At 37.1% G+C, this 23,802-nt stretch overlaps 1 protein-coding gene across 1 annotated transcript in view; it reads left to right on the forward strand.

Moving 5' to 3' along the window:
* The window catches only part of magi2a (membrane associated guanylate kinase, WW and PDZ domain containing 2a), a 345,845-nt gene that overhangs the window by 246,754 nt on the left and 75,289 nt on the right, over nucleotides 1-23,802 (forward strand). The window contains exons 8-11 of the mRNA XM_056455551.1: nucleotides 2,241-2,362; nucleotides 5,954-6,088; nucleotides 8,361-8,543; nucleotides 17,913-18,530. Of these exons, the coding sequence (XP_056311526.1) occupies nucleotides 2,241-2,362; nucleotides 5,954-6,088; nucleotides 8,361-8,543; nucleotides 17,913-18,530 (1,058 nt within the window). The remainder of the gene's footprint in view (nucleotides 1-2,240; nucleotides 2,363-5,953; nucleotides 6,089-8,360; nucleotides 8,544-17,912; nucleotides 18,531-23,802) is intronic.

The raw sequence follows: 23,802 nt of genomic DNA on the forward strand, positions 1-23,802 counted from the left end.
ATTGAGATGAATACAGCATATTAGCATTTCCCATTAATCATGCTGCCTAGTGCACATTCACCTCTATTTGCGCATTTTCAATGACTTTGTAGTTTGAACATTATGTAATCTATTTGCACTATCTAATCTAATGTTTAACGCATTATATGCTGTATTATTAGCATTCAGTTGTTCATGTAGCTTTCAATGTATTTGTTTTAACCTACAGTACATGTTGTTCAGGCTCTATTTGTCTGCCTGTCAATGGAAAGGAAGAAAAGCACCTCTTTTAGTAGTAATTGTACAACTGTGGGTTTGTATGTTGTTGAAGATGACAGCTGGGAAGATCAGAAGCCGCATCTGGTGTGAAATGACTGTAATCGACTATAAATCTGTGTCTAGAGGCTTTTTAGAGGAGACACTTAACAAGAACATTAGGCATAAGGCTTATCATTTGTATTTGTGTTATATGTGTATTTTCTAATTTAAACCGACGTCACTTCACCTTTATAACTGGTATACAATAAGCCCAAACCCAATTTAGACTCAAATACGTGCATCAGTCTACATTCTACATCATACCTAAAATACATTGCTTCAGGTACATATTGTTGCATGTTTCAAATGACAAATCCACTAAAGGGCGCTGCCTATATTTTTGCCAATCTGAAATATGTTATTTAGGGTATGTTTTGATGTACGTTTCAGATACACATCCTTCTTGTACACATTCATGAAAAGGCAGGACTTGTCATACAGATCTCCAAAAAAAACTGACTTAAACCCTTCCCTAAACCAAACCAATAGTGCTTTCAAAAGCAAACATACAGGGACCACATTGTTTTACCTTGATTTGCATTGCTTTTATCTCTTTTGTGGACCCGTGCTTCACCAGACTTGAACCAAAGCTCTCTGCATTGCTGCAGTCTAACAAAAATGTAGATAAAAAAGCACGTATTTTCAATGAGCCTGTGTTGCCTAAACTATTTCCAAGGCTTGTTTGCAAGGCCTCATGTGCTATAAAAAAGAAAAGTGTTGAACTGGTCTCAGATAAAGTGCTAGGGACAAAATCCATTTGCTCATTATGCTTTGATCTGTTGAATCAATTTCAGGCTTTAGACCTCAAAAGAAATCTAAAACCAATGTCTCCAAAATTGACCTTGCGTAGTCTTGGCACAAAGCTGTAATTACAAATGCCACGTCTCTGCAAAAAAGCATTACCTCTTTTCAAAAGAATGCCTTTTAATGGGGCCTAATTGTCTTTGTACTTTCAAATGGCACCATTTTCAACAGTGCCTTTTAAAACATATTAAATTAATTCTGACGGCAAGTGTTATACAGACAGTCAAAAGGACCATTTTTTCTTGTAGATCACAAGATGCTCTCATTACTGTCTGATCTCATTTTTACATCACTCTCTTAACAAAGATAAGGACTAACTGGGCTAATGTTTTGCTCATTGACCACAGCCTGTTAGATTTAAATGACGTGTTAAAGGGTATTTCAATCAGCATGCATGCTTTCCTGTACAGTGCATATCATTAATGTCTCCATTCATCGACCATGTTTGAACTGGGTGTCCAAGATAATTTTCTCTGACCATCCAACCCTAATACAGTTCATGTTTCAAAAGTGCATAACTGACATACATTTATGCTTTACTTTCATAAGCAGTAATTAAAATGGAGTATCTCACTTTTACATGCAACCTCAGTTGTATTGTCAAAGATGAGGTACAGGGTGTGAGTATACACCCAGTAGGCACAGGACGTCAACAGGACGTCAGATTGACATTGAACTCCAATGTTGTAGACATTGCATTTAGTTTGGAAACGAAAATCGGGTTGATGATTTTTTTAAACATTTTATAACAAATATTAGTGTATCTTGCATAAAACAATATAAAACAACTATTTTCTTTTCAATAAATATCAAGGATTAATATTTTATTTATATTTTCACTTATTTATTATTTACATATAAACACACATTATGTATACACAAAAAAATGTGCACATTTTTGTGATGACAAGTAATTTCTAGTTGCTGAAATTCAGTATCAGTCTACAAATATGGGACATTCAAAGAATTTCTTGAATAGCTGCTTTCATTCGCATGGCTGCTGCCTAAGTAGAGTGAAAATGCCACCTACATAGGCAGTGGAGCAAGGCAGCTTGCTCTGTGGCTTATATACTGAATAGTCATGTATTTTCAAGTAGCCACTTGAAATAAGTCAGAATGTTTCTGGTTTCTGATTGCAGTCACATAAACCGCAGGACTCAGTTCGAGAATCCAGTTCTAGAGGCCAAGAGAAGATTGCAACACCAGCAGCAGATGCAGAGTCAGGGCTTGTCCTCTCTCCCCCTACCTGCAGTTTACAGAGGTAAAGTATTAATAAAATATATTTATATATAATTTACTAGTTAAATTTGAACATGTACATATCAGTGCAAATCTGATTAGCACGGTGTTCCCAACCATCCTAGCTTAAGCTCACTGATGTGATGACATCATAATAACCCTTATCTGCTCTTCATACAATGACATGTTTAATATCAGATCTGCTGGAATCACTGATTGAGGCTTATGAAATTTCTCCTGTGAGCTCAGTGACTGTCTCCATAGTAACACATCTAAGCTCAGACGTCGTCTTTGGTAGAGCACCATCTGTGAGTGAACTTGTTTTTTTAAGAATATCACCTCCTTGCAGCCAGACCATTGGGATTATGAGTTTTACTTTGTGCCGAAATTAAAATTCGGTCACCTGCATTTCTTTCCTAGAACAGGAAAGAGAGAATGGACCATGATCAAATATACAAAAGAAACATAAAGTATCGAAATATATCCATGGTTTTGTACACAAAACAGACCAGAAATTGGCTGTTAATCACTGTGATAGGCTTGTTGTCTGATTTATGAACAGATGTAATTGCAAATGTGTCTGTGAACCAGATCATCTGATTTATTGGCAATATTAAACACAAGCCATTTGTTCACCAAATAGACATTCCCGCTTTTCTTTGTTTTCAGTGGATAGTGGCTTACATTTGTGTGGAATTAGTTAAATATATTGCGAATCATAGGCACCTTTTAGATATTTTAATGTGATTTTTGCATCCTTGTTAAAGCTTTTGTCTCTATTTATTGTAATTTCTTGGAGGGATATAATTCAGAATTTCTCCTATTGTGTTCAATGGAAGAAAGCAAGTAATTCAGATTGGGCAAATATAGCTATACAGACTGTTTGAGCTAAGCTCAAATGCTTTCTGTTTTCTTTGTGGCTCAATTATTAAATAAAAAGGTGCATTTTATTCTTAACATGACCTTGGGCCACATAATGGTATAATGAATAGTATTTTCAGCCAGACAAGGCAAAATCTTGTTTTATTACATCTTCCAGTAAAAACATGCTGCAGTTGAAACCTCTAATAAACTTGCACTATATGATCAAAGAAACTGAAGTATATATGGACACTTGAAATTGTGACAGCATATTTACCCATTTGTCACAAATGTTTTGATAGATCAGTCTAGTTGCTTAAATTGCTTAATCTAGTCTTAAAAATTAGTCATGTGATGTTTTTTCTAGTGCTGTCAATCGAAAAAATGAACTAATTAATCACACTTTTTTGCAATTTATCACGATTAATCACATTTACAAGACTGAAACTTGTAATTTTGGCTATTCAAATTTTAAATTAATGAAACACAAGAAAAAAAACTATTTAAATTTGAAATTGGAAAATTAGAAAATTATAATAATAAAGTTTTAAATACAAACAATTGTACTCATTGAAAAGTTGTATTGCTGAGAGTTGAGAACATTAATTGTTCTTTACATTCAGCCAGTTGCTAAGAAAGTCCAGTCTGTTGACATTATCAGGGGCCATTTTCTTTTGAATGATGTGACCTGAGAGTGAGAACAATCTCTCACAAGCAGAATCACCAAATCAGCATATGGATTCCGGGGCCTAATTTTGGTGCCACTGGTGCTACGACAAGAATGTAAGAAGCATCAAGGGATACATCAAGAGCACTTACAGGTACGCGTTGTGTCACACCAAAGACTAATTCTAACAGAGACTTTGGTCACACCATCTCTAAACATTTAATTCTAAACAAATTTGAGGGATACGGACACCGTTGGTGACGTTTTAGCTGTTTATTCTTGTTGCTAGGAAACGCGGGCGCACACACACAACGCGCGCTGTACAGCGCACTCAGTGAGCGACTCCCTTCAGATTCATCAACACGTATGATCCCGTTCATTAAATTTGCTTAAACTAAGCGTTCTGAAGTGTGGCTTTATTGTAAAAGCAAGGATTCTAAGACAGCAACGTGAAGCAGATGCTTTACAAAAGTTGCGTTTAAGGGGGAAACACATCAAACTTAATGAAACATTTGAGGGCTCATGGAATCATCTTAAGGGCAGAGGAATGCGAAGTCTTTGACAGCTTGCGATATCATCTGACACTTTCAGTGTACATTTACATGGACACCAATACTCCGATTTTAAAATGATTGAGATAATACTCTGATTAGGAGTCTACCACGTAAACAGCGATTTTTAATTACCTTAAAGGACGACCGAGTCACGAAATGCGGAGGTTTTTCTTACTATTTAGCATGTGGTATCAAATTCCATTAAAACAAAAGTCGAAAGATTAAAAATTAAACACCCCAAATTACATGAAACTCTGGAGGAAACGCTGGATAGCGTGGTAATGCGACATCAATTGTTTTATACTGAAACTTTCCTTCTAAAAGTCCTTCCTTGGTCTTATCCATGCTTCTTTGCACGTTGAACACACGTCGGCCACAACAAGAAATAAAAAATACTGCAACTGCGTTAATTGAGTGAATTTTTTTTTACGCATTAAATATTTCAAATTAATCGCATGCGTTAATGCAATCATTTTGACAGCACTATTTTTTTCTAATGGTTTTAATATTAGTTACATGAAATGGTATATTGTTTTAAAATCAATCAGAAAAGAGGTCAAAATAGTTCATAAGACAGCATTAATGAGTCTAAATTAATGCAACTGACCACAAGCCTGGTCTTTAAGCAGGCCAGTCAACTAGTTCAGTGTTTTTCAACCACGTTCCTGGAGGACCACCAGATCTGCACGTTTTCCTTGTCTCCTTAACCAAACACACCTCAGATCCAGATCATCAGCTCATTCACCAGAGGCTGAAAGACCTGTAATGCATTGTTGGTGGTCCTCTGGGACCGTGGTTGAGAAACACTGAACTAGTTCCATATCAGAATCATTAATATAATATAGAAGCATAAAGAGACCCAAAAATTCAGTAGCGGTGTACTGTAAATGTTGTCTGTTGTAAAATTTCAGGTTCACACCTTCGCTAGACCCCAAGTCAAAAAAAGGTTCACAGACACAGCCTTTGCTTGATCTGTATGATCAGATGTTAAACCTTAACCAATAAAGACTGTACTCCTGTGTTTCATATAAAATCCTTGTCCATCATTACTGGATCAACTTTTTGTGGAGACTGCAATTGGCCAAGTAGAACATTTTGTATAGTAGGACTAACCCTATTCCTAAGAACAACCTGCTACAACTATCCCTAAAACCAGAGGAAAATGTCAGGATAATAACATTGTTGAAGCTTTAACCCCAACCTAACCCTTTGGGAACCTTCTTCCAGAACTAACAAGAAGGTTCAACCTAGCAAATATCACCTTATTTTTCCTTTCAAAATGTTACTGTCTTATGTCCATACAAGGCTAACTTTGTATCCTTCAATGCCATTTATCGATTTCCTCTGTGAGTTGAGGCTACAACCCCAGCACTAAATCTAAGTCTTAAATCGAATTGTTGGGAGTGTTGTTCCAGGACCAACGAGGATGTTGAAATGTATCTCTTTTTATGTTCACAGTAGCCCAGTCTTGTATCTTTTTATGCCACTGCGTTTTTCTGTGTGAGTTGAGGGTTTTTCTTCTCTGCAACAGTGGAGGAGAGCCCCTCCTCTGCCACTTTACCCAGGGCCAGACTGGCATATGTGGGTCCCGCTCCCGAACGCTCTCACAGTCTCACTGACCTGTCCGAGGCCCCTCTGTACCGGGCCGGGGTATTTGGACTGCATGGTACGTCCCTAGACCAGCACCCCCTTGTGTAAGGGAGGAACTACAGCAGGACTCTTTTCGTCTGGCCTGTTTTTACATAGTCCTCTATGAAACTCATTCAGTTTGTTAACCAGTGGAGACTTTTTGTTGGCTTTTTATTTTTTGGTTTTGTATTTTACTTTTTGCCTGCGCTTTCAGGATACGCATGAGTACACCTACCCTGCTGAATGGACCAGCATATCTGGTTGCCATCATATGTTTGAGGTGCTAGTTTACAACAGATATTGTTTCCTCAAGGTTGCTTATCTCATTAAGAATGGTCATCAAGTAATTCAGCACCCAAGTTGACAATTGGTCAACAAAAATTTTATTATTTCATGGAGAGGCAAGTTTGACCCTAGTGAGCCACAGCTTTTCTCCAGCCTTTATCAAACATGCCTAAACAAGCTAATCAGTGAATAAAGGGTTAGTTCACCCAAAAGTGAAAAATCAATCAGTTTTAATTACTCACCCTCATGTCATTCCAATTCTCAGAGATCCCTTAATTCACCTTCAGAATACAAAAATAAGAACTTTTTGATCAAATGCAAACTCCCTCATCCTCCATAGACAAAAATGGTCCTGAGATATTCAAAGTCCAGAAAAGGAACCATTGTCAAAACATTCCATGTGACCTCAGAGATTCAACTATAATCATACGAAGCTCCAAGAAAACTTTTATGCACCAAAAAAATTGTAAATATTACTCTGTTATCCTATATCTTCTCTTCCACATCAGTTCTTTATAGTGCATGTTTACTATGGGCAGTACGATGCAGAAGCATATTGCCCATGCAAACCCTCATCTTATATGGATGACATTGGTGAATAATTTTATTATTTTCTTACAGTTTTTTTTTGGCATACAAATGTGTTCTTGGAGCTTTGTATTATTACAATTGAACCTCTGAAGTTATAATAAATGTTTTTACATTGTTTCTTTTTCTTGGGATTATTTCTGTCAATGGAGGATAAGGAAGCTCTCGGATACCATCAAAAATATCTTAATTTATGTTCTGAAGATAAACAAAGGTCTTATAGAATTGGAACGGCATGAGGGTGAGTAATTAATGACAGAATCTTAATTTGTGGGTGAACTAACCCTGAATCGTCAACTAAGGGCTACTAGAATGCGACCAGTTCTTGTGAAGGTTGAATCAAAACGTTGCAGGGCTGTGGTACTCTAGGTTCAAACTTGCATAGTCATGGACTAGTCTCTTTATCTACATTTTTTGTTATTGTTACACATTAAAACTTTCAAAAACTTAAACAGTCAAACACTTCACAATAACAAATAGCTCTGTATAACAAGCAATATAACACCTGCTTTATATGATTCAATCAACCCATATCAATCAAAATGTCCCACTCATAAATTTTTCGTCATTAGAAATATGTCAGCTGACAGAGGTAAAATGGGTTGTGAATGTCCTATTGTGTCAGCTGAAAGACCATTCAGACAACCAACAAACTTTGTGCATACCCATGACCTATTAGTTGGTCAACCAGCAGCACCAGCTAATGTTTGTTGGTGGTTGTCCACCAACTAAACTAGCACCAAACAAGTATGGATCAGCATGGAACTTCATGCTGGTCGTTCAGCAGGATATCTGAACCAGCTATTTCCCCTAATAAACGCATGGCAGAAACTGCTGAAGGACTTGAAAAACTTAAAAAAGGCTTGAGAAGCTCTCAACCAAGAAAATGAGATGGAGTGACTATGCATCTCGTAAGTCCATACTGTGTACTGAAGTAGGCATCTCTTCAGTTGTGAAGAAGCAACTCTTTAGTACAAAGCTCTTTGATGGCGTGCAATTACAGTAAATTGCTTCTCCAGAACGGTTTTCGAGACTGCTCTGAGAGAGCAGAAGAATCGCTCTGCCTGTGCTGGTTCTTCTCCTGGCTTTTTTTTGTTGTTTTTTTTTTTGCTTAAGTCTTGTCTGTCCTGAGAGACGGCCATGGACAAGGCTCAACACTGTTGAGTGTAACATTAGGATACATTTAAAGAGCCAAAAGTAGGGTTTGAGCAAAAAAAAAACAAAAAAAACAAGCCATCATGTTCCACTCTGCTCTTGTATGTTTGGCTGTAAGCAAAGCGTTTGGCCTTCTACCCACAATTCCCCAGTGTGATGTGATCTGCTGCTTTTGATGGGTTTGGAGTGGCTTTTACAGTAACAAGTAACCCGTTAATTTCTGGATGTCTTCTCCTGGGTTGCAATCTGATGTTTGTATCTGCATTTCTTCACCTTGGCAGAGAAGCCTCTGTTCACGAGGGACCCCACGCAGCTGAAAGGCAGCTTTCTGTCTACACCCCTGCAGAAAAGCAACATGGGATTTGGCTTCACTATCATCGGCGGTGATGAACCGGATGAGTTCCTACAGGTCAAAAGTGTCATACCGGACGGGCCTGCAGCACAGGACGGCAAAATGGCTACAGGTAAATACAGTACATCCAGACTCAATGTTTGAACGGTGCTAATGCGCTATTCTCACTCAAACAGAGCTCCCAGCTGCTCAGTCACTCTCAATCTGTGGTTGTGCTCACACTACTGCAGAGGTCGCAGTGTGAATCTGACATTTTATTGGTTGATAGTGCGTTAGGGACATCCAGGGGTTAAGTGCATTTACGGACAGTGTATTTATTGGCTTTGTGTGTCATCCACAGCAGGGCATGTGTCCATTAATCACAGTGGGGCTTTATGAACTCTGTAACATCAGTCCAGCCTAGTGGGAGTGTGACTGCAGCAGCTTTACACACACACACACACACACACACACACACACACACACACACACACACACACACACACACACACACATACATCAGCATTGAAATATCTCATACATTCAGAGGGACCCACAGTGCAGAGTTCACAATATAGTCAATACATCTCCCATGATGCCACTTTATTATATTATTGTTGTTGGTAGTTGTGGAAATTATCCTCTCTGCTCCTTACCTCTGCTTTCTGCTCTTCTCATCCACCCTTCACGCTCCCTCTGGACTTCTTGTCCTACTTGAGCTGTTTTGCAGTAACATAGTCATACAGTTCTGTGGAGGAGCTTCAGATGTACACCAGTGTAAAATATTCAATTCTGCTTGGATTAGAGAGCTTAGAGAGGAAACCGCTCTTAAAATCTTTGGTGTATGCGCATGTATGTTAGCTTTGAGGCTAATCTGTATGCAAATGTGCTTTAAATTGTTGCTAAAATTCTGACTAAAATATTAATGAATTACCATGCAATTCACAGATTTAAAGGGATAGTACACCTAAAAAGTATTTATTTACTCACTCTCAGGCCATCAAGTGAGTTTTTTTCTTCAGTAGAATATTTTAGCTGATACAGTGGCTCTTGGTCATTCATTAAATGCAAGTCAATGGCTTCTGCTACGCTTAGAGTAAAAAAACAAATCATGCAGGCAAAACAAAATTAACATCCGGGGCTCCTGACAATATATCGAGGTCTTATCAAGTGAAAGGGTTGGTCTGCGCAAGATACTGAACAGTTTTAACATTATTACATTTGATTCACAGCCTCGGCAGATGGTCCTGTGTGCATTCACAACACTCTTGAGTACAAGCTTCCTGTTGCATAAAAACATTGGTAATCTGTGAAATGTAAAGTTGTAATAATTATCAAAAATTTGTTTTATATATTTTGGATGGTCTAAATTTTAACGAGCCCCTAAAAGGACATTTGCAAAAAGAAAAAGGCTTTAGTGTGTTCACGAGAAACATCCCAGCAGGCACACAACATACAATGTTAATATTAGGTTAGATTTAGGTTGTAACATCAGATGACCAAAATTCAATGTCTAGTCAGCGTCTAAGGACAACGTTATTTTGACATCCAATAACAACGTTAAATGACGTTAATATTTGGTCGATTTTAGGTTGTGTTGGAAAGTGACCAAAATCAAACGTCGAGCTAACATCTTAAACCAACATCATATTGATGTCAAATACTGACATTTATTTTTCAGGCATGGCAACCGTCTGATAGACGTCATCTTAGTGGTAATGTCCACACAACGTCAAGTTGTAACATTATTAGACATTGGTATTTAGTTCATTTTAGGTTGGACATTTGATGTTGGACAATGACACTGACGTCAATCCGATTTTCATTTACAAACAAAATGCAACATCCCACGACATTGAGGTACGGCATCAATTTGCCGTCATGTTGACGTCCTGTGCCTGCTGGGGTATTGTTTGCTCACAAGAAACTTTGATGTGTGCACGAGAAACAAGAGAAAAATGTGCCTGCGTAAACGTTTTTGCGTGCATGCAGAAGTTCCTTGTGAACACACAATATGTTTTTCATATACAAAATAGTAAAAATAGAACTTAGGTCATTTGTCAGGCATCAACTATAACAAAGAAATAACATGCCTATAAATGTCCACCATTACACACGTTATATTTTCCCAACACTTTACCCGTGTCTCTTTTAAGCATGTTTAAACAAGTCATCTTTACGGTAGCAATCAAACTGTTCCGTGCTTGGAGAAAGTGCAAAGGCAGTCAAATCAAACTTCATGTTAGCGCTATTCGCAACTCCCTCCCACATCAAAAAGCAAGCAGCCAAACAAAGAATAAATTGAAATCACTTACCCACTGCGCATCCACTAAAAGGGTTCAAGATATACGTTTTTGATGCATAAAAACAAAGGACAAGCCTACTTTATGTTAAGACCCTGGTCTAGGGTCAAGGATGTAACATAAAAAAAAAACACTGGACAAATAAAATCACTTTTAAAAACCCTTTGAGTCGGTCAGTTTATTTGTCTTTTTCTTTTTTTAAACAACCAAAATGTGAAGCCCACAGAAAAATGATAAACAAAAATATATCCCCTACCTAAACACTCAAATGAAACTAAATACACCTAACAACAGAACAAAAATAAAAATACAAAAAGTACTCCTACATCCCTAACTATATATGAAAACAAGAGAAAACATTTACTAGAAAGAAAAGTGTGGTGTTCAACCTCAACTGCTTCTCACCGTGTTTATACAGAGTACAGTACTATATTTTTTTCTACAATGCCAAACAACATGCCAACTAACTCTCTCTCCTCCTCCACGACCATTTCACGTTTTTTAAAAGCCAATCCCAGGGCACGTCATCTGCGTAATTAGGGCGGGGCCTGTGCAGAGGAAAAGAGAGAGCGAGAGAGAGACACACACACACACACACCTGCGAATGCAACACTCTACCGCATAAATATCTATTTATCATCTTATCCATAAGATAACATTAAAGTGACATAAACATGACATGTATTCCACTCTCTGGCTTCCTTGCTAATTGAAAATGATTGTACAGAGAGCTGGGATTTGCTACGTGATATGCTTCACTTCCCGCATCTTAAAGTCCTGCCATCCTCCCCGTCCACGCCCACTATAGATGCCAGTCTGTGGCGCTGATGTTTGCTCTGCCCCTCACAGCTGTGCCCATAAAGAACTTAACAAGCAGATAATGAGTTGAATCAGGTGCAGGAGTGTGCTGGATCTCTGCATCGGAGGTTTAGAGCTTCATTTGTGTAGGATGTGTATTGCGGCTTGGCAGCGCTGTTTAGGGGATTGTGTATTGATTGTGTTTGTTTTGAATGCCAGTCACAGAGCAGAGATCCTCTGGGTTTCAACATTAGATGTCTCAGACGCCATTTCCCAAAGCATCTCTTATACTCTCTTGCTGTCATTAGTTGTACACCGCTGCTTTGTCTCTTCAGAACAACACTGCAGTTCAGAGGTGAATGTGTGTGTGTGTGTGTGTGTGTGTGTGTGTGTGTGTGTGTGTGTGTGTGTGTGTGTGTGTGTGTGTGTGTGTGTGTGTGTGTGTCTTGTACTCCTTATGTTGTGGGGACCAAATGTCCCCACATGTATGGCAATGCCAGTATGTTTTTGGGACTTTTTAGTCCCTGTTAAAGAAAATGGCTCATAAATCACACAGAATGAAGTATTTTGAAAATGTAAAACTGCGGATTGTTTCCTGTGAGGGTTGGGTTAAAGGAATAGAATACAGTTTGTACAATATTAACATCATTACATCTATAGGAAGTCTCCTTAAAGATAGCTGAATGTGTGTGTTTCAACTGTGGCTGGGCATTATAGCTAAAGTATAAGGAAAATAATAAGAATAGTACAGTTTTATGAGTATAGAATAGAATAATAAAACACTTATATAACATAATTATTGTTCAATATTATAAAATCATTCATTCATTCATTCATTTTCTTGTCGGCTTAGTCCCTTTATTAATCTGGGGTCACCACAGCGGAATAAACCGCCAGCTTATCCAGCATTTGTTTTACGCAGCGGATGCCCTTCCAGCCGCAACCCATCTCTGGGAAACATCCGCACACACTCATTCACTACAGACAATTTAGCCTACCCAATTCACCTATACCGCATGTCTTTGGACTGTGGGGGAAACCGGAGCACCCGTCCCGGAGGAAACCCACGCGAACGCAGGGAGAACATGCAAACTCCACACAGAAACGCCAACTGACCCAGCCGGGGCTCGAACCAAAATAATATTACATACGTAGATTTATATGTAGAATATAAATAAATAAAATAATATCTTCTGTTCAATGAAAATGAATACAAATTTCACAACATTTTTACTATTAGTGCTGACTTCTAGAACACTATTAATACTATTTGAAATAATTAATATTAATAATACTTTGTAAGTGAATATAAATTATTCTAATAGTTCTTATTTCACTTCATAACACAATTGTTTTCTCAGTTTTTAAATCTGAATAAAGAAGTACTGTAAGTATAAAGAAGGAATTCTGCTGCATTTGTTCAGTCAAATGAAGAATAATTTCAAACATGATACTTCCAAAGTAAAAATTCTCAATGTTTAATTTAAAAGATGTAAAAATTGTGAAAACATTCAGCCATGTTTTTCACAATGGTTTTCACCAAATAAAGGGACAGAAGGCTGTATAATTGTTTTAAATTTCATTTTAATGCTCCAGTATAAAAAGTAGTAACTATAAGTAATTATATAAGTAACTATACTGTAACATAGATATGTGTATATGTATACAAGTAACATATTCACTGACCATTTTAAATAAAAAGTTATACATTAAAAAAAAACGCTATGCATGACCCTCTGTAAACATTGTTGAGTTAGAAATAGTGATTTGAATCAATTAATGAATGAAACTTACCTTTTGGTTTTTAAAAATTAATTAAAGTTACTCTACAGTTTTGCTAATAATGTTTAAATCATGCACCCAAATATTAAACTTCTATCATAGGGATGCACCGAAAGGAAAATCTTTGGCCGAAAACGAAAAAGAGGAAATCAAGGCAGAAAAGCGAAACACTGAAAGAAGTTATGCCAATTATTAGTATCATTGCATTTAAGGCTATGACTGTGTGCTAATCTTACTAAAGATCAAGGTATTGCAATTGCATAAATTATTATGAAATTTTCAAAGAATAAATGAATTTGATATTATGAAAATATTTATTTAGCACAGCAAGAAGGTCGCTGATTTGATTCTCAGATGTTCTCCCTGTGTTCGCATGAGTTTCCCCCGGGTGCTCCAGTTTCTCCCACAGTCCAAAGACATGCGGTACAGGTGAATTGAATGAACTAAATTGGCCATAGTGCATGTGTGTGAATGAATGAGAGTGTATGATGTTTTCCAGTAATGGATTGCAGCTGGAAGAGCATCCACTGTGTAAAACACATGCTGGATAAGTTGGTGGTTCATTCCACTATGGCGACCCCTAATGAATAAAGGGACCAAGCGGAAGAAAAATGAATGAAGAATTTTTTTAGCACATTGCAACAGTAGGTTATCACTTATTGGGATAGAGACTTCAGACAGATAACCATTCAGCTGTTGAGCTTGTCGTCTGACTGACATTTCAGAGATTTAAATAGGGCCAGGGCATAAATTAACATTTTTGTTATTTGTTTCTGAAAATATAAAGCAGAGATATGGCTACAATCTGATAGTCAGATGTATAGTAGCCTAAGTCAGAACAGAATGGCCCACGTATTATTTATTGAGGCTGCGTTGTTTCGGTGATAAAAATATTTCAGCAGAAAACCATAATTGCACTTTTGGGCTATTTTCGGCCGAAAAATTTTAATGGCGAATATTTGGTGCATCCCTATTTTATCATACTAGTCACAAAAGTATATTAAACACAACCCAGACCTACAGTAGTTTTCACTTTGTTTACACGTATGCTGGCTCCTATTACCCAGTGCGATCCTTCATAAGCACACTCTAAGCAGAAACTAGCACGAATATGACATATATACGATTTCATATTCATCTCATAGCTTTAATCTGAGAGCTTTTGTAAAATATCCCTGAGACTATAAAAGTAAGCTTGGAATTTTAAGTGGATGATAATTCCTTGTTTGCATTAGTGTCCTGATCCGGTTTGCCCTGTGGAGCTTCAGCCCAGATTGATGCTGACATAAAGTTAGGTGTGAAACAGCGAGGTCACACCGATATCATTTGCTATCTGGAAGCATGTGAAATTATTGATCGGAACACCAGAGGCTCTAGGCAAATGTCGAACGTATTTACTGAGATTAATTAAAATTCCTGCACACAACACACAACAGTCAGGAGGGGACAAGACTTATCGATAGGTGCGAACGGCACTGCATGAAATGTCTCCAGGAAACCAGTAACACAACAGACACACTGTTTGAGACCCTGTGATCTCGTTTAGCCCACATAAAACATTCACCAGGTATGCTCGAACCATTCAGCTTGCATAATAAAAGGATGTCTTATATATAATTCTTTCAAAATATTTCAATGATGCTGTCAGCAAAGCAGAAATTAGGCCTCAAAAAAACATTTACTTAACCTAAATCAAAAATTTCTTCATTAAATTGAATAGATTAGTTTTGTGAGCAAAACTTTGCAAGTTCACCCAAAAAAGCTTATGCCAACTTGTTACTTTAAGTTGAGTTAATCTCCTCATCATCAAAGCGCGATTTAAATGTTATCCAGTTGGCTATATATTAATTAGCAGTCATACAAACATCTTTACCGAAGCCTCGCTACTTTGCGATTGGTCTTGGTGTGAATCAGTGTTGTAGTTTATTTACACTTTTCACTCGCAGTTGTAGTTTTAATCAAATTCACGTTCAACGTGCAATGCACTGTGGGCAATATCAGTAGTTAGAGCAGGCATGGGCAAACTTGATCCTCGAGGGCCGGTGTCCCTGCAGAGTTTTGCTCCAACACTAATCAAACACACCTGAACACCCTAATTAGTGTCTTTAAGATCACTAGAAAGCTACAAGCAGGTGTGTTTGATTAGGGTTGGAGCAAAACTATGCAGGGACACCGGCCCTCCAGGATCGAGTTTGCCCATCCCTGAGTTAGAGTATGGATGGTTCTACACTTAAAAATTTGGTCCCACTTTATATTAAGTGTCCTTAACTACTATGTACTTGCATCAAAAAATAAATACAATGTACTTACTGTGTTCCTAATGTATTTGAGAACACTTGTGGTGCTCTTGAGTTGGGATAGGGGTAGGGTTATGGACAGGTTTGGTGGTTTGGGTAGGTTTAAGGGTGGGTTAAGGAGTAAGGGATGGTCAACAGTGTATTTACAAATGTAATTACAGAAGTTAATTACAGATGTAATTACATATAGGTATTTAATCAAGCATAAGTACACAGTAAATACATGTATTTACACAATAAGTACATTGTAACGAATTATCAATTTCTGTGTAAGTACATATTTGTTAAGGACACTTAATATAAAGTGGGACCAAAAATTTTACCAGAAATAGTAATCCAGGAACCTTTGGCATACTCTTTTCAACATACTACAATTTGGGACATACTAATTCTATTTTCAAATACTATTTAGGATGGATAGTATGTGAATTGGGACTCTTTGCTGAGTCTTGTTTTTTCTTTGTTCTGATCCTTGTCTTGTTTAGCGTTTCTAAATTCTGATAAATGTTTTATTAACATTTTTCTCTGTTTTAGTTTTTTTTTTTCAACTGAATTAAGTTTATTTGTTCTGATAATGTTTTATTTCTTAGTAACGATTTCCAAAAGAGTTTTTTGTTCACTCAACTTCAGACATTTTAGGTCAGTGCAACTGATTTTTTAAAAAGTTGAGTACAAGAGAAAAAACGAAAGGAAATAAGGATTATGTTGTTGTTTTCTTCACTAAACTTCAGGCATTCCAGTTCTGCTGACAAAAATGTTTAGTTGGCACAACTTATAAAGTTTTGTTACAGAGTAGTTCACCTCTCCAGAAAACTAGTAATCTTATGTTAACCCAACTAAATGTTTTCTGTATTACTGACAAATAATTTTAGGTCAGTGCAGCTGATGTTTTCAAAAGTTGAGTGAACAAGAAAAAATGAATGGAAATAAGGGTTGTGTTTTTTGAAAGTGCATACTTAATGAAATGTTATAGTAATGCTCTTAACAAGGTGAATTAAAAAAATACTTTAGACTAACACCTTAGATCCATGAAAATGCTAACGATAATGTTATAGTTTGGAAATGCTGGTGTGTAAACTCAGCCTAAGCCCTCACACAATGTTCTTCTTGTTTATTGCCAATTGTTACAATACTTTAGGTTGGATTTCATCTTGGTTTGATAATAAAACTAACACCACTTAATTTTGGACTTAAATCTCATTGTAGCATGCATTATTGAGATTGTAACAAGTATAATATTAGCAAAACTTTTAATAGTAATGCATTGCTCTCAACACTAGTGAACAAACATTGGAAGGAATGCTAAAAAAGGGAAAGTGAAGATCCCAGTTAAATCCTTTGGCAGGGTGATACTTTAGGATTGGGAAAAGGATTGAGTAGGTCCCTCAAATTGGTGCGCTGTAATTGTCACAGTTGCCAGGGGAGACGACATGAATAAATATTGGATGACTGAAATCGTTGCAAACTGGGGAAAGTTTTTCACTCTGATTAGAAACTGTTCTTATTGGGTTTTTTCATTCCCCTCAGTAACTTTGTTCCAAAACCTAGCGAGCTGTTTGCTGTCTGGTGGCTTTACAGTGAGCAAAACGATTGATTTGGAACGTTCTGCGCAGGCAGCGAGCCATACAAACGGTGCTTCTTATGTGAAGCACCGAAGAGCACTCATCTTGTCAAAGAATATACTGGAAGGAGTGTTAATGGTATTCAATGAAACTTGGAAACAAGCCCATACAGTCTTAATGAGATACCAACACAAATAAAATGACTTAAAAATTAGTTAAAATTAGGATAAACTTTCAAAAAAGTTACTGAAATTATTTGGATCATTTAATACAACAGTTAATGGAGAAACAAGTCAAAATAGATCATTTTGCGTTAGCATTTTGTTAAGTTTGCATTAGCATATTGCACAGAGAAGATGTTGGAGCATATAGTCAAAACTGTTTGACAATAGCATATTGTAAGTGGCTAATGACTCAAAAATACAAAAACACAGAACACAACACACATAGTAGAGCAGAATTCAAAATGAAGAGTTGAGATTAGCATGCTAATAAGGTAATGACTTAACATTCATATACTGTAAGCACAAAAAACAACTACCCAGTCCAAATTGATAGACTGACATTAGCATTTTGCTAAACTAATGAATTAACACCCTCATTAGCACAATATGCCATATATTACGTCACGCCACTTGCTAATTGCGTCACTCTAATAGTTAGACTTGTATTTAACTTCCTAAACTGAATCAAACACAGACACACACATACTCTACCTACAAGAGCTAATGTATCTTTCTTTGTGTCTAATTGTTTCTAGGAGATGTGATTGTCTATATCAACGACGTCTGTGTCCTGGGCACCACCCATGCTGATGTTGTGAAGCTATTCCAATCAGTGCCAATTGGACAAAGCGTAACCCTCGTTCTTTGCAGGGGCTACCCTCTTCCTTATGACCCAGAGGATGCAGCAAACACCTTACTATCCCCCCTTGGCCTCATTGATCGCCCTCTGTTGGTCAACGGACGGAATAGCTACGACAGCTACATGGAGTACATCTCCCGCACCGCCCGTTTCGTCGACCCCCTCCAAGCAACGCTGGTTCAACCTCACCCTGGAGACACCCACCTGGACGCGGGGCCACTGGAGGACAGCGTTTCGATGGCGTCGTCTGGAGCAGCTGGAGGAGAGCTGCTAACGATTAACATGGTGAAGGGGGCAGATGGGTTTGGATTCACCATAGCAGACAGTAACGGAGGACAAAGAGTGAAGCAGATTCTGGAGGCTCAAGGATGTCCGGGGCTGTGCGAGGGAGATCTGATTGTGGAAATTAACCAGCAACCCGCGCTAACACTGTCACATACGCAAGTGGTGGAGCTGCTAAAAGAGTGTCCGATTGGGACAGAAGCCACGTTGGTCATACAAAGAGGAGGCACAGGTAAGGAAGCCTGTGTTTATGGCAGTGCTGGTGGGTTTTTGGGTGCTTTTGTGTGTTTTTCCATGAGCTAGCATATGGAAGGGTCTCTTAATTGGTTCACTGCTCCATCTTGTCTTTCTTAGCAGTTTTATAATTCACTCCTTGGCTTTCATTATGCGCTGAGTCACGCTCAAGAACGAGCTGTTGCTGGCACTTTCTCTGACCTTCATTGAGCAGGAAAGCAATGTGGGTAAAAAATAAACTCTGACACATAATTTGCAAAAGTCTACAACTCTACCTGTGTGCTTAGTGCATTTATATATTGCATTTATATATTAGTGCATTTAGACTGTTGCATAACTTGATTTCACAAACACACACACACATCTGAAATTCACAAACCAGCATCTGATTGTTTGTCTGACAGCTTTTAGGACTGATCTATGTGTTAGTGTAACATAGGCCAGCTAGTAAAAGCTAGTAAGAGCTATGTCAATAATGTTCCCGTTTGAGCACAAGCCTAATCCTGCTCAGAGAAGGGCAAGTACAAACGGAAGGGTTATATTGGGGTTATATTGGTGTCATGACCCAGATGGAAGTGAGCGTAATGGAGGCCAGCTAGTAAGAACTCTGCTTGTAAACCTCACTCCCTTGGTCTCAAGAGGCACACAGCAACTGTGGTCTTTAATTTCCTTGCCCACTTTCCATGCCAGAAACACCAGTTCGAATCCCTCTCAGAGTTACACTTGTTTAACAGAGGCCAGCTAAGTGTCTTATAGAGTCCTCGTTAGCAAACCCACCCTCTATGCTGAAAACAGATAGGAATCCTGCTCAGAGTGAGCAGAGTTGAATTAAAAGAGCTAAATTGGTGCCGTGACCCGGATGGAATTAAGGGTTATGGATGCTAGTTTAACAAGACCAGTATTTAAGAGCTGTACTGGTAAACCTCACTCCCCTGATATTCGGAATAGCAGATGCTAGAGGCTACAGTCTTTAGCATTCCTATTAGCATGCCCTACTCGCATGCTGAAAATGTCATTTCAAATCTCGCTTAAAGTGGGCTGAGTAGAACCAGAGGGATGACTCTAGAGTATGCCTTAAGGTGCTTTGGCGAATGCTTGGTGAAATTTTGCTGAGGAAATCCAATCAGTATTGCTTGGGAGTTTCATGTGAGGGTGGAAAAGTTGCTGATTTTTAAGGTGGTCAGCAGTAAACAACAGAAAGCTGACTGTGGTGTTGTGCCTTACCTCGCTAATGTTATTGACCATAGAATTTGGACTTTTGTTTTGCTCAAACATTTTGTCTAAGTGACCTAAATATTTTAAGAAATGTTGTTTAAGGTTTACAGTCCTTACCAAAGGCAAGCCTCAAAGGTTTGCAACTAAAAAAGTATGCAAGAAGCAGACCACAAACTATTTATTTGGCTGTCAAAGGAGGAGATGCTTGACAACCATCGACTGCATTTAGACTGGAGAGTGTCTTATCATTTAATGAATTGACAGCCTGTTCGCTAACCTTCAACATTTTTCTATTAAACATTCATCACAGATTTAAGTTGTCACAGAAAAGTCACAGACAATTTTGGAAGAGATAGGAGTCTACTCTACTTCTCATACATTTCTGTGCTATTCACAAGCATTGACTGTCTGACAAAATTTCTGTGGTAATTCAGTTCATTATCAAGTCCTACTTGACCCAAGTTGGCCATTATGCTTTTTCCAATAATCGAGCCTTGGGTCTTGCTCTCTCCTAACAATAACAGCAGAATGAAGGCTATTGGGTATTGACCCTTTTGTATATATATCCTCCATCCAATCCTAGAAAGAAAGAGTCTTTAAAAGTTAAACTGAATTTAAACTGATCCCTGAACTGATGCCAAACTGCTATTTAAAGCTTCATGCGTGGCATTTTGCAGTGATGCGCTTTCCAGCACAGAAACTCTTCCTACACTCACGTACACTGTGTCCCAGACACCTACACTGTCTCACATACAAATTATGGCTCTGGTTCAGTGTCTAGCTCTCAAGGGCCAGTGAATCAATACTGATTATTTTACAGTGCTGTTGATTATTGCTGGTGATAACTTCTTTCTCACCCAAGACTGATTTTAGATTTTCCCCAATTAATAAAGCAATTGACTCATCTCAGATTACTTCAGCTATTCATTAAAGAAAATCGAGCTCTGCAGTCGTTTTCAATACATCACTGATTCTTGAGATGTGGGAAAAAGCTGGCTCATGTGCCATTTGTTTAAAACAGTGATATTTTAGCAGTTTTGTAAATCTGAAAACTATTTATTTTAATTTATTTATTTTTATTACTTTTATAATTAAAAAGTTAATTTAATTAAAAATTATTTTTTTAATTTATAATTAAAAAGTTAATTCATTCATTTCATTGATATGTTTTATTCATAATAATAATACAATGCTCACTATCCTTGCCCTCACATTATAACTCAATATACAGTTGAAGGTGAAATTATTAGCCCCCTGTGAAGTCTTTATTATTTAAACAAATATTTCCTGATATTTAACAGTATTTTCACTAATATTTGTTTTTATTCTGGATACATTTTTATTTTAAGGTCATAATATTAGATGCGGTGGTTTTAACAGCACCAAAGAAAGACCAAGCATAATCTCAAAGTATGCTACACTATGTATATTTAAAATATATTTTTTCCAATAAAGTTATCAGTTGTCATGACAAATTAAGAAAATAACGACAGTATTTTAAATTCAGTTGATTAAATTATATAGAAAATCTTATATATAGAGTTATAAAACCTTTAAAACCTTTACATTTAGATTGCGTTACATTTTTCATATTGAGTTCATGACATTCACGGTGCATTGACAATGCTTTCCAATACACAAACTTAGGTTTTACTTCACAGCACAATAATTCTTGTATTAAAATGTATAATTTATGATTATGTTTATATTTAAATTTTATTTGAAACACAATTTTGTCCTTTAATACTTGTAGTCAGATATTTGAACTGTACCTTTAATTTGACCTGCTCAAAGAAAACACTCTTTTTCAATGTTTCAAACCAAACTCAAGTAAACGAACAGCACTTCATAAGCATTTATAGCAAATAAATAAACACAAATATTATCCTGCTTGCTTTTTGAGCATTGTCGAGTGAGTTCTTAAACACCTGTGATTGGTCATTGAGTGTTCCTGCTCTCAACAGAAAGGGCTGCGATTGGCTCTAACGGTCAGCTCTGGCGCTATTCATCAATGAGTGTCACAGAAACAGATAAACAGCCACATTACAGTCTATAATGCGCTGATATCACAGCCGATCCATGCTAGACGCGGTGGAGAAAACTCGTGTGTGGATCCACAAGAATTGAGGTAACAGCCAAGTGAGGAGAGGAAACGTTACCTCATGCAAGCAGGTCAAAGGTCCACACACACACACACAGTGAGAGAGAAACAGACCAGAGATGGAGTTCATTTTCTCCATTGCAGTAAAATAGGGGCTCGTAGGTTCTACTGTAACAGTTGTCAGCTTTTTAAGTAACGTTAGTTGGATCGTTTAAATTACTCGCGCTTGCCTCCCTCGTCATAGTAAGGATCAAAATATCGCAATTTTGGTTTAAAATCAGTTAATCATGCAGGCCTAGTTCAATTACTTAATTACCTAGTTACTTAACTAGCCAATTTTGCCTAGTTAAAGGTCCCATGGCATTAAAATAAAGTTTTTTAAATGTTAGTATCAGTATTGTTAGTTTTTAAGATATAGGCTCTATAAACTAGTGTGCTCCAAAACAGTGACAAAATTTATGTTTAGGAGATATAAAACTCAAGTAAAAAGCTTTTTGTTTACACTCAAAACATGTAAAGCTTGTTGTCAAACTTTAAATTCTCATTAAATCATGACCAATCAAATGCTCTCTAGTATCTGGCATGCCCGCCCCCTTCAAGACGCTTCTCAGTTGCTTTTCATTTTTGATGCATTTGACTACACTATGTCCAACCCTCTCTTCGTGTTTTGGTTGAGATTTCATCAAACATTGAATAAAAATGCACATTTCACAGCACTTCATGAAACCTTTAGTCTAGTTAAGTTAAGCCTTTAAATTGGACTTTAAGCTGAATTCTAGAATTTTGGAAAAGAACTATTAAAATTTTGTGTACTGTAGTCATAGAAAAAAGAAATTACTTATATAAATTAAAACTGTTATGTTCAAAATGTTTTCGTCTCACTGTTAAACAGCACTCGAGAAATATTTGTTTAATTTTGTGTGTATACATATTTTTCTTTTTTCTGTAGGCTATTTTGTCTCCATTCCCCAGAATCAGTGGTATGTGTACAGCCTGTCCAGCATGTCATAGCCCAGAAAGCATATAATTTGAGCTCTAATTGCAGTTGGAAGCACTCAGCACTCATAGGCCTTTTTCTAGGCCTATGTTATTAGACCTAGATTAATTGAGTCATTGATGTTGGGAAATGAAAAGCCAGCTAAGGCTGATCCACATGCACCTGTCTATACTGTAGAAAAATCAGCTTATTCAATACGTTTCAGTATTCAATACAAAAAAAAAAAACCCCTTCAATAGCTTTAGCTCTACCTGACACCTTTACTGAGAACATATAAGCTCTTTTTAAAAGCAGCTTTAGCCAGTGTGATTTATGACCCGTAGCAATCAGAGTATCTGATGTAACCCAGAGAGAAAGAGAGAAAGAAAGCCAAGGAATATATAGAATACAGATTAAGGACACAGAGAGAGAGAGAGAAGAAATAGAGAGCTTAACCCTCAGAAAGCAACTGGAGCAAAATCACAACATTTTTTTAAAGGGGGAATTTTAGATCCTGTATTTTAACCCAATATCAAAAGAATATGTAATCTACTATTATTATTTTAGTCTGGATTTATTTTATTATTATTTTAAAAATATTATCATGGCATTTCACACTTAAAAATATATATATATTTTACAATTTTGCACATTGAAGTTAATTATATTAAATTAAAAACAGCACAGCAAATTCTACCATTGTCCATGGATTCTATTTACATTAAAAAGAATGAGAATGAATACATTTTCCATGTTTAAGACCTAAAGATTTTACAGTAATGAAGAAGGGATGAGTAAAATGAGTTTGATTTTCTTTAGTATAATGTCACAATTCACCTCTGAGGGTTAATCACAAGAAAATGAGAAAGACAAAGTGAAGGAAAGAAATATCTAGAGACGTATTTTGGAAGCTTATCTGAAGTATGTCTTTCCTCTGTGTCAGTGTAGGTCAAAGGTTAACGAGAGAGCTATTAAATC

This window comes from Danio aesculapii, chromosome 4 (genome assembly GCF_903798145.1).
Source record: "Danio aesculapii chromosome 4, fDanAes4.1, whole genome shotgun sequence".
Taxonomy (NCBI): domain Eukaryota; kingdom Metazoa; phylum Chordata; class Actinopteri; order Cypriniformes; family Danionidae; genus Danio; species Danio aesculapii.